An 11978-nucleotide genomic window follows, 5' to 3' on the forward strand; every position below is an offset into this window, starting at 1 on the left:
TAGCAGCCGGGACAGGTGAGAGCTCAGCCATGGGAGGCATTAGCAGCCGGGACAGGTGAGAGGGCAGTCAGGATGGAGGCCACCACGGCAACTTTTCATCATAAATTAGAGAGCAAGTTCTGTTTTCAAGAAAACAGAAACAGCCAAAGACACAAGCCACCTTTATACAAGGCAGGTCCTGTTTCATCTCCACAGAGCTGGGCGGGCCACTCTCAGAGAGCAGACAGTGGCACACACTCAGGAGGCCGAGGTGGAAGGATTGTGAGCTGGAGGGTAATCTGGGCTACATAGCAAGACCTTGTTCCCAAAACAAATGAGCATGAAGAGCCCATGGCCTCCACCTGATGCTGGCCATAAAGATAAGCAACACATCCCTCAATCTAATCAAGCTGTTCAGATATACTTCCAACAGAAGCCAAATCTGAATTACAGATTTAAAGAGTAGGAAGAGGACGTGGAGAGATGGCTCAGCGGTTAAGAGCACTTGCTGCCCTTCTAGAAAACCCGAGTCCGGTTCCCAGCACCAATATATGGAGCCTTACAAACCCCTTAACTCTAGCTCCAGGGGATCTGATACTTTCTTTCAGCTCTGTAGACATGTACATACATGTAGCATACACCCCCACAGAAATACATGTGAGTGTGTATATGTAACTATGTATGTATGTACATATGTATATATAGTAGATAGAACTTGAAGCCCTCAGTTTTCAGGCAGTTCTCAACTATTTATTATACATGCACGGTTGGTTACAGTCCTGAGCTCCAATGGTTCCAGAGAGAAGGTTCGATCTGACCCCAAATTTTCTGAGAGAGTTTTAGGTTCCCTCTGGCTTTGGATTGAGGGCAGACTTCTTACCCAAGTGGTTGACTCCGATGTGCATCTCAAAGCCATCTGCCGTCTTCGAGTAGGGGCACATCATCACCCCTGCATTGTTGATGAGAATGTGGAGGTGCTTTTCCTCTGCAGGAAGAGAAGACAGCCATGGCTTTCACAGCTCAGAAATCGTCCTTACAACCCAGGCCTAGGCCTCCACAGAAGGGGAATGAAAATAGGGAGGCAAGACCCCACTCTTTGCCCCATATACCCTCCTGTTATTTTGTATTGGTTTTATTGTAAGACTCCTTTTATACTTTGTTATTTGTTGTTGTTGTTGTAAGACTAGGGCTGACCTCACACACTTTTACATGGCCAAATTCTATATTCCACCGCAGAATGGTATGTCCGTGCTCTCCAAAAGCTTTTTACTCGTTGTCTTGGGGAAATGTTTTGCCCACCAGAAAGACTTCCAAGCTGAATGGAAAGACACAGATGCTCACAGAAAAAGGATGCTCCATAAACACCCATAGGTCTAGGATTTGGGCCCCAAAGAAACCTGCCACCTCACTCTTGTAGTTCATTTCCTTATGTGCACTGTAATTCTTGACTGTAAACTCCTTCAGGTGAAAGTTATTTCCCTTAAGAAGTCTAGATCTGGGTTGGAGAGATGGCTCAGAGGTTAAGAGCATTGACTGCCCTTTCCGGAGGTCCTGAGTTCGATTACCAGCAACCACATGGTGGCTCACAACCATCTGTAATGAGATCTGGTGCCCTCTTCTGGCCTGCAGGCATGGAGGCTGAACACTGTATACATAATAAATAAATAAATCTTTAAAAAAAAAAGAAGTCTAGATCCCTGGGTGATGAGGGTCGGGCATACCTGAACAGTACTCTTGGGTCTACTTTTGGTGAAATACCACAACTTTCTAAAAAATGTTATTGCATTTATTTATTTGAGTGAGAGAGAATAGATGGCATGGAGTTTATGTGCAGGTCAGAGGTCAACTGTGGGAGTTAGTTCTCTCCTTCCACCACGGGGCCCTAAAGGCTTGACAGCACGCACCTTTACCTGCTGAGCCATTTTGCTGGCCCCACAAGTTTCTAAGTTAAGATGCCACAGCACTTAGTAGAATGACTTCATGACATCAGCTTGGATTCTAATTTCTTGCAGATCCCCACCCTTCCTTCATCTATCCAGATGCTAAGTGTGTGTTTGAATGAGATGTGCCCCATAGATCTCCGACATTTGAATACTCGGTATCTAGCTGGTAGCTTTCTGGAGAGAATTAGGTAGTGTGGCCTTGCTGGAAGAATATGTCACTGGGGACAGGTTTTAGGTTTCAAAAGACTTGTGTCATTCCCAGGACACTTTCCAGGTCCTGCTTGTAGTTCAAGACGTGAGCTCAAGCTGTTCCTGCTGCTATGCTTTGCTCTCCCATCATGGCCGCTAGCCTTCTGGAACTCTAAACCCAATTTACTGCTTTCTTTTATACGCTTTACTGCTTTCTTTTATACGCTGACATGGACATGGTGTCTTATCACATCAAGAGAAAAATATCCAGTATACCAAAAAAGGGTAAGCGACTTTATTATGGCCCTGGGGTGGTGGCCAGGGTCTTGTTTTTCTTTTTGGTACTTATGCCATAGACAAATGGCTCTCTATGAATCCCAACATTTTATACAGCTCCAGCTCTCAAAGGCCTGAGGCTGCATCACTTCCCTATCCCAGCATGGATGTTTATGTCAGACCCTACCAAGCCAGCCCATATTGAGTCCTGATGTTCCTGCTACATTTTTGACTTTAGCTCTTGCTCACTGTTATGGGTTTGGGGCTCTGTGGTGGTCCCCATAGGCGCATATATCTGAATACTTGATCTCTAATTGGTGGAATTCTTTGGGAAAGATTAGGAGGTGTAGTCTTGTTGCAGAAGATGTGTTATTGGGGGTCGGCTTGGAGATTTCAAAAGTCCATACCATTCTCAATTAGCTTTTTATGCTTTATGGTTACAGTTCAGGCTATAATCTCTCAGCTACTGCTCCAGCACCATGCCTGCCTACCTGTTGCCATGCTCCTCGCTATGATGGTCATAGACTGTAGCCTTCTAGAACTGTGAAACCCAAATTAAACACTTTCTTTTATAAGTTGCCTTGGTCATGGTGTCTCACCATGGCAACAGAAAAGTAACTAAGACAGATTCTTTGTTTCTGCATCCAGAAGATGTCCCCTTGATGATAATGTGTTGACATAGTGACATAAAGAAGATTAGGTGCCAATGTGCATAATACAGTCTTTGTCTCCACTTACCAGCTAAGAACTCTTTGGCAAAGGCTCGAATAGACTTGGTATCAGCTAGGTCCAGTTTCCGTACCAAGACTTGACTGTTCCCTGTGGTGGCCTGGATCTCGCTGGCCACCCTTTCCCCCTTTTGCACATCCCGGCAAGCTAAATACACACGGGCTCCTGTCAATCAAATGAAGGGAAAACTGTTGGCTCTATTTTCAAGTGGTTTGAAAGACTGAACACAGATGCTGAATGTTCCTGATATTTTACAGAACAGTAATTTTTATCCCTTACTTCACAACAGTGGTATCTGAAGCAAATGAGCAAAGAAAAAAATAGAGATGGTACTTGTTATTTTTTAAGTTTCTCGTTAAGTGCCCATTATATGTAGAGCATTATACTAGATTCAGACCATCACAGGAAATTAACGAGGTGCTTGGAGTGCCCTTAAATTCCAGATCTGGGGGGGGAGGGGGGGCGGTGGCGAGGAGGAGGCGGAAATCCTCAATAAATAAATAAATTAAAAAAAAATAAATTCCAGATCTGGGAAGAAACAATGAGCATGGTCATCAATGTGAGGGGCAAAACATCGGCAAGGGCGAGTTGGGAGCAGGTGCACTTGCCTCTTTGGGCCAGGTCTTTAGCAGTCTCTTTCCCAATGCCTGTGTTAGCGCCAGTGACTATGGCCACCTTCCCGGGAAGCTGGACATTAGATGTACACACTCCACTGGACAGCATTTTCCTAGAAACACAGAAAAAGATATCAGTTCTTCATTATCCTTTCCTGCTGAGCATTCCTGCAACTCCATCTGCCTGCCAATCCCAAGGCTGAGTTTGCTTTTATTTCTTCAATGTAACTCTTTCATAAGCTTAAGTTGAAAAGTGGCAAGACCAGGCAGATGACTTAGCAGGGCAGCACGCCTGCCTCCAGGCTGTCAACATCAGTCCAGACTTCAGGACCTACATGATGGAAGGTGAGACTCCTGAAAGGTGTCCTCTGACTCCACATGTACGCTATGGGACACACATGTGCACCCACCCCAACATACAATGAATATCCATATACACACAATAAATAAATGTTAAAAATGGAAAATAAAGAAGACAGCCATCTACTCATAAGCCAGAAACAATCTTACCGTTTAGGAGATAGAAGAATTGAGTTTAAGGCCAGCCTGGGCTACTAAGCAACTGTCTCAAAAAGGGAAACAAACAAAAATTTTATGCTCTTGTTTAAGGACAAAAAGTGATAGCATTTTAAAGACAAAAGTTAGATCTGGCTGGGCAAGGAACAGCACACCTTTAATCCCAGCACTTGGGAGACAGGGGGATTTCTATGAGTTCCAGGCCAGCCTGATCTACAAAGTGAGTTCCAGGACAGCTAGGGTGATTTAGAGAGATGCTGCCTCTAAAAACTAAAGTTCTATCTGCTCCCTTAAGAACAAGATCTGGAGCCGGGCGATGGTGGCGCACGCCTTTAATCCCAGCACTCGGGAGGCAGAGGCAGGCGGATCTCTGTGAGTTCGAGACCAGCCTGGTCTACAGAGCTAGTTCCAGGACAGGCTCCAAAGCCACAGAGAAACCCTGTCTCGAAAAACAAACAAACAAAAAAAAAAAACAAAAAAAAAAAAAAAAAAAAGATCTGGGTGAGTGAGTGAGTGGTCAGGCCCCAGACTTCAGTTTCAGTTGCCCATCCTGCATTTTTGGCTTAGGAAATCACAAGACTCAACCAAGCAGAAGAAATATGGATTTGCTTTTCAATCTGTGACAAATGGCATTTTATAATCTTGAGAATGGCTAATCCAATTCAAAGAGTAGAAATCATAAGCTTATGAATCTAGGTCAACAATAAGAAAAAGATAACACATTCACACATTTAAGAATTGGAGAGGGGCTGGAGAGATGGCTTAGTGTTTAAGAGCGCTGACTGCCCTTCCAGAGGACCGGGTTCAATTCCCAGCACAGACATGGTGGCTCACAGCTGTAGCTTACGGTCATATCTGGAACTCCAGTTCCAGAGGACCTGAAACCCTCATTTAGGCATACATGCAGGCAAAACACCAATGAACATAAAATAAAAATAAATTAATTATACTTATAAAGACCCAGGTGTGGTGGTGCATGCCTTTTTAAGAATGGGACAAGGGTTCGGGATTTAGCTTGGGGTAAAAGTATGTACTTAGCATGTGCAAAGCCGCATGTTTGATTACTAAGGTCCCACATTAATAACAGAATGACAACAGAACAGAGTGACGCAGACAAGAGCGAGGGTCTGTAGCTTGTTTGTCTAATCGGAGTTCTTGGTCCTATGCTGTATGCTCTGCAGCCTTTCCAACTGGATGAAGCACAAACACAACCTCGGATTTTTCTTTTCTCTACAATCTTGGGACTAAAGGCATCTGTTAACTTAAGAGGTGTGTTTTGAAAGAGCATCTCGACCTTTTCCATTGAACGTGTTTCCATTGAATTGCAAGCAATTCAATTCCATCGAACTGAAGCTGTTGCTTAAGGCAAACTAACTCGTGGTGCCAGCTGAACCTCTGTGCTCAGGGATCAAGGCTCTGTCTTTCACAACCCTTCAGATTGAGTTTCAACACTGACAAGTCCTGGGGACCTGTATTGCTTCTTTCTCCGTTATCAGCAAAAACAAAAGAGACAGTCAGCTATGAAAGCCCAGCTCTGGCCCCACTCCCACAAGCTTCAGCAGGGATAATAAAGTCCTTAGAGTGGACTGTTCTCAGAAAAATCTCACTAGACGGAGTTCCGGCTCATGGATCTGGTGGTAGAAAGAAACCCATGATTTCGTCAGAGTCCAAGGCCCACGTGTGCCTACTACATGTGGGAGCGGGGAGTATTAGAGAGAAGGAAAACCACAAATGGGAGACGGCCACCAGGGAGAGAAAGAGATGTAGAAACAGAGGGGAGCCGGTCCTAAGAAATCATTTACTATGGTAAGAAATAACAGGAGGATCGGGCACAGCCCTCAGGTCCAATAGGAACTACAGCCAAGTTGCCAGAAAGAAAAGGGCATTTATTACTGGTCTACCGTCACTCCTGGTGACTTACTCAGAACCAATCAGTTGTCTGCCCCTAGTGTAACCGGCCGCTCATTTCTCTGGCGGTATGTGGCCAGTTTTGAGCTGATCTGACACACCTGGCCAAGAGACCATGTCGCCTTCTTTCATTCCGTCCTTCCTCTCCCGATCCTTAGGAGTCTGATTCATGCAAACACACACGCATACCGGCTCCGACGGCAAAAGAAAGCAATCTCCCCCTTTCAATCCCCTCCTTTAACACTATCACGGAGGAGTGAATAACAGCAAAGAGAGCATACAGTGAGGCTACGGATAAAACTCCCGGCGGGTTCAGAGAGCAAAAAGTGCAAGCGCTCTGTGCTACCTCAAGGACTGGAAGCAAGTAGATAGACAAAGGCTGATTCTAAACGGGGGGAAAGGAGGAAACAGCGTTGGGGGCTGCACCCCACGTTAGGGTCTGAAGCCCGCCGTGCTCTCGGGCTTCCCCCAGCCAGAAGCGGGTGGTTCTAGAAGAAAGGTAGGCCAGAAGGAGCAAAGAAGGATGCTGGGGGGGACTGGGAGCTCTCTCACGACCACCTGGAGTCTGGCGTCTCGCCATACCCACACCAGGGCATCAGGATCTCGCCTGCAGTCCACTGAACTCCAGATCTCGGCTATCGAAAGGACTCCTTGGGGAGTTTTCCTAGTCTTTTTTGGGGGGGATGGGAGGAGCCGGGGTCGGGAGGGAAAGAGGATAAGTTTCAGTGGGGATTCTTGTCCTCTCAAAAAGACCTGGCAAGAAAAAGCAATACATTCGCACAGACCTGATTTTTGGCGTGGCCAGGTAGAGAATGAAGGGAAGACAGAGGAGCAGCAGGAAGACAACCATCTCAGCAGCGCCGTAGCACAGTGGAGGTTGATGCTCCTAAGCGGTTGGCCAACTATGGCTTCTCTTTCCTAGACACACCCCGATTTAATAGCAACCGACTGAGAGCAAAGCTCCCTGGGAAATGTAGTCCAGGATTTGGTGGCCGCCTGGCGTTTTACTTTCAGGAAGATGCTTCCTAGCTCTGTGAGAAGTTGACTAACACAATACAGGAGAGGCAGTATCCAATGGCCTAGATCCTGTAGGATCATTGAACCAGCCCTTCCGCCGCCCTATGGCTACTAATGATTCTTTAGAAATCGCCCCAGTTTGCTTTCTCTTGGAGCCCAAGTCGAGTGCTTTGTTCAATTTTCCCCAGTCATGATTAGGAAATTACCACATTTTGTCTGCGAGATAGCATCTGGTAAGTATTCTGAGGCCGATTTACACCAGAGAGGAGCCGTTATCTGACAGTTGGTGAGGTGAAAGGCATTCTTTCTCAGAGACTGTGTCCTATTAGGGGGCAAAGCAAGTAAGACATTCCCCTAGAGAATAACATTTCTCTGGGAACAGGCAGCTCCCTAGTCAAGTTTTCTTTCATCTGAGGTCTATTTTGTGGGGATGAACATGGGTTAATTTTTTTTAATTACTTTAAAAAAAATACCAGTCCAAATTCCCTCTCCCTCCTCTCCTCCTAGCCTTCACCCACCCTCCCACCCCACTCCCTCCAATCCTAAGAGAGGGCCATGCACCCCACCCTGTGGAAAGTCCAAGGTCATCCCTACTACATCTAGGTTGGGCAAGGTATACGTCCAAAGGGAACAGGATCTCAAGAAGTCAGTACATGCAGTAGAGACAAATTCCAGTGTCAATAGAGATAGAGGAAGGACAGATATGACAGCATGGGTTAAGTTTTAACAAATCATTATCCACCTGTGATTTCCCATCTACACTAATAGTTTCTGGTTCCTTGGCTTAATAACTTTCCATTTGACAGGAAGACACCTGTTCCATGGCCAACTTGGAGCAATATGTTGTGCAGCAATTGGGGAGGAGATTCCTTCACACAATGCAGATTCTTAGAGACTTAGCATTAGATTGTCTAGTAACCATCAGCTTTTGTCACTTTCTTCTCATTGTGCTGTTTGGTGTTTGGACAGCAGCCCACTGGTCAACACAAAGCCTGTTATGTGTGTTCTGTTCCTTACTCATTTTACAAATGTTTCAGGTATTCCTCCTGGGAACTGGACTGTTCTAAGGCCCAGAGGGAGCCAGGCAGACATAACTTACGCCCTCTCAAGCTTAAAGGGCGCCAGGGAAAGCCTTGGAGAGGGATTACTATAAACAGATCATGGGAAAGCTGTGGAAGAATAGAGCTTTGGCAGTTGACAAAAGGCAGGACTCTCCTGCTCTAGAGATTAGTGAGGGCTACTCTGAGATGGCCTTTGAGCTGAGGCCTCATGGGAGGTCAAGATCAATACACCTCAACACAGAGGAACTCACCGAGGAAAGACCCCACCCCCACCCTCACAAGGCTCAGAGCTGGGGAAAAGCAGGGTAGAGTGCAGAGGGCTTGGGGGCAAGGAGCAGAGCCAGAAATGTCACTAGCCAGTGTTTATATAAGATTTATGTGCCAGATCATGGACAAGCACTAGAGTCTCCCCCACCCCATTGCTAAATTCCCTCAGCTAACCTCAAATTCATTAGCTTTTTTCAGTTCTTTTTTGTTTGGTTTTGGTTTTGGTTTTTCGAGACAGGGTTTTTCTGTGTAACAGCCCTAGATGTCCTGGAACTAGCTCTTGTAGACCAGGCTGGCTTCCAACTCACAAAGATCCACCTGCCTCTGCCTCCCAAGCGCTGGAATTAACCATGTGGCCCACTACACATGGCTAACTTTTCATTCTTACAAGCGTGAAGCAGATACTATAATTTTTTCCATTTTACCAACTAGGAAACTAACATTGTTAGTTTAGTCAGAGTATGGGTAGCAGAGCTGGGGTCCAGACTTCAGCAGGGGATGCCCTGGGCTTCTGTCCTTAACGTTAAACCATACTGCCAAAGATGAATCTGGAAATCTTCTCCCTAGATATATACAGTTTTCATATCCATATAACATTAGCATACAATTTCAGGTGACTTGATACATTGTCCTCATTCATGAGACCTAAAACTCGTTGGTTAAGGTGCCGGAGAAGGTGTCCAGCAGTTAAAAACACTTGCCGCTCTTCCAGAAGAGCTGGGTTCAGTTCCTAGCAACCACATGGTGGCTAACAGCAGTCTGTGACTCCAGGTCCAGGAATCCAGTGACCTCTTCTGGTCTCCTCAAGTATCAGGCACACACATGATGCACAGACATGCAAGAAGACAAAACACCCACATGCACAAAATAAGAATTAAAAAACAAAAACATTGGTTAAGCTGAGGATGGTGGTACACACTTTTAATCCCAGCACTCAGGAGGCTGAGGCAGATGGATAGCTATGAGTTCCAGGCCAGCCTGATCTAAATGAGTTCTAGGACAACCAGAGCTACACAGAGAGAACTTATCTCAAACTCCCCATAGCAGTAACAACAACAACAACAATAATAAGTTGGGTGAACTCCTTAGAGATGCTGTTTCAGAGGAGAACCTGGAGGATTACTAACGGAAGGAAATAGTAGTGGTGAGTGGGGTTGGAAAAGGCCAGAGAGATTGGAGATATATCAGGTTTAATCTGGGAAAAGAAAGAGAGAGGGAGGGAGAACGAGAAAGAGAGGTGCTTTTCAATTTTTATTTAGTTAAAATGTTTAAAAACTTGCGTATGGATATTTTGCTTGCATGTATGTCTGTGTACCATATGCATTTCTGGTGCCCATGGAGGCCAGAAGAGGCCAGTAGGTCCCCTAGAACTGGAGTTCCAGATGGTTGTGAGCTATTGTGTGGGTGTTAGAAAACAAAGTCATCTCTCCAGGCCCCAAAGACAAATCTTTTAAGTGGCCAAGTGATTTGAACAAACTTAACCAGAAACAGGACAGTTAGAAACACTAAGGGAAATTTAATTAAAACCACAATAAAATACCACTACCCTCCTACAGAAATGGCCAAAGCACAAAGGCTGCCCACACCAGTACTGAGAAGAACGTAGAACAACTGAAATGGTTGCTGACAGAGGGGTCACGTAACACCTCAGTGGTGTAGCCACTGACGCATTTTTTGTTGCTCAAGTAAATAATCCCCCACCTATGCTCATGGCCTTAACCTTAATGCAAGATTCCACCCCACCCCGCCAAAGGCGTTAAAAATACGGAAGATGAAAAGGTTCAGGGGAAGGGGAAGGCAAAACAAGAGAATAATGTGGGCGGGAAGATGATCAAACTGTTTATGTGCATGTAGGAAATCATGAAAAAATAAATACTTTTTAAAAAGAGAAAGGTTAAATTTAAAAAAAAACTGTATCATGTGAATTTAGAAGAAAAATAAATGAAGAAAACCCAGTGAGATAAGCTTACAAATGTCTGCTGAAAGCAAATTTATCAACTACATTTGGACACTCTGTTTTGTTTTTGTCTATTTTTTTTAAGGCAGGGGCTCACCATAAAGTCCCCAGCTGGCCTAGAACTAACAGAAATCCTCTTGTCTCTGCCTCTGCACCACCACACCCAGTTCCATTTGATTCTTTTTAGGCGTTGGGTTTGTTTGTTTGTTTGTTTGTTTGTTTGTTTTTTTGAGACAGGAGCTTACTAAAGTAGCCCAGGCTGGCCTTGAACTCACTAGGTAACCCAGGGTGGCCCTGAATTCACAGTCCTTCTGCCTCAAAATCCTGAGCACAGAGATTATAAACATTAAAAAGGGAAGTGAGAGGGGCATTAAGATAAAAGATGAAGTTCCCTGGGCCGTGGCAGAGCTGGTACAAGAAGACCAAGAAGACCTCAGAGCCCTGGGGGAAACCGTGTGAGAGGGACACACCCACAGGACAGGGACCAGGAGTGCAGCCCGACCACCTGAGTCAAGTTGGGATCAGCATGGTAGGGCTTTGCTGTGACAGACCTGACCATGGTGTTGTGGGGAGGGGGGCTGTGGAAATACTTTGGACATTGGGCTAGAAAAGCTATTGACTTGAGAGCTCAGTGTGATGTTCTGTAGGAGCATCCTATAGAGGTTCCGTTCTGAGGTAAAATCTTCTGGGAAGTGTTTCCCGAGAGTCAGCACACAGAAGCTGTGTTCCGGGGTGGCCAAGGTTGTACCTCGCTCTGGCAGTCACACTTGGTAGTAAGAGGCACCTGGGTGGTACTTGTCTTGAAGGCATGAAGAGGTCAGGGAGAACAGCTGAGGTCGGGAACTCTGAAAGTCCAGGAGAAGCCACCAATGAGTTGCAGCCTCAGTAGCCATTGAAGGACCAGGACATGCAGAGAAGTTGAGGCTTGGCACCATGAAGTGAGCCTAGGAGAGGCTATTGGTGAATGTGCAGCCCAGTTGCAACAGAAGGCCTCAGCATTTTGGAGACGCCAGTACCTTGGGTTGACCAAGAACAGCAACAGTGGTGTGGAAACAGCCAGAGCCTTAGAAGACAAGCTCTGTGTGCTGCAGAGGACGGAGCAGAAGGGATCCAAGGCCCTTGGGGAAGCCCAGAAGATCATAAGTGGATCCTAGACATTGGACATTGAGTTATTTGCATGGTTGAAGCTTGTTCAGATTGTAACTGTGCTCTGGTTCTTCCTTCGTGAAGTAAAGAAATGTTTAATTTATTTTTTTAATTTACAGGAGACCACATTTGAAAGATTGAATTTTTATTAAAATTTATTTTTATGTGTATGGATATTTCACCGATAAGTATGTTTGTGTACCAAATGTGTGCAGTGTTCATGGGGTATGGAGGAGACAGAGAAGAGGGTGTGGATACCCTGGAACTTGAGTTATAAATGGTTGTGAGCTATCATGTGGGTACCGGGAATTGAACCCAGGTCCTCTAGAAGAGCAACTACTCTTAACTACTAAGCCATCTCTCCAGTCCTGAGAGG

General features: G+C 45.5%; 1 protein-coding gene across 1 annotated transcript in view; it reads right to left on the reverse strand.

Moving 5' to 3' along the window:
- Positions 1-7068, reverse strand: part of Rdh11 (retinol dehydrogenase 11) — a 15481-nt gene extending 8413 nt beyond the window's left edge. The window contains exons 1-4 of the mRNA XM_005343261.3: positions 6940-7068; positions 3725-3843; positions 3126-3281; positions 860-964 (exon numbers count right to left, since the gene is read on the reverse strand). Coding sequence (XP_005343318.1) covers positions 860-964; positions 3126-3281; positions 3725-3843; positions 6940-7004 — 445 coding nt within the window. The 5' untranslated portion in view covers positions 7005-7068. The remainder of the gene's footprint in view (positions 1-859; positions 965-3125; positions 3282-3724; positions 3844-6939) is intronic.
- Positions 7069-11978: the final 4910 nt, after the last annotated feature.

This window comes from Microtus ochrogaster, chromosome 1 (genome assembly GCF_000317375.1).
Source record: "Microtus ochrogaster isolate Prairie Vole_2 chromosome 1, MicOch1.0, whole genome shotgun sequence".
Lineage (NCBI taxonomy): Eukaryota > Metazoa > Chordata > Mammalia > Rodentia > Cricetidae > Microtus > Microtus ochrogaster.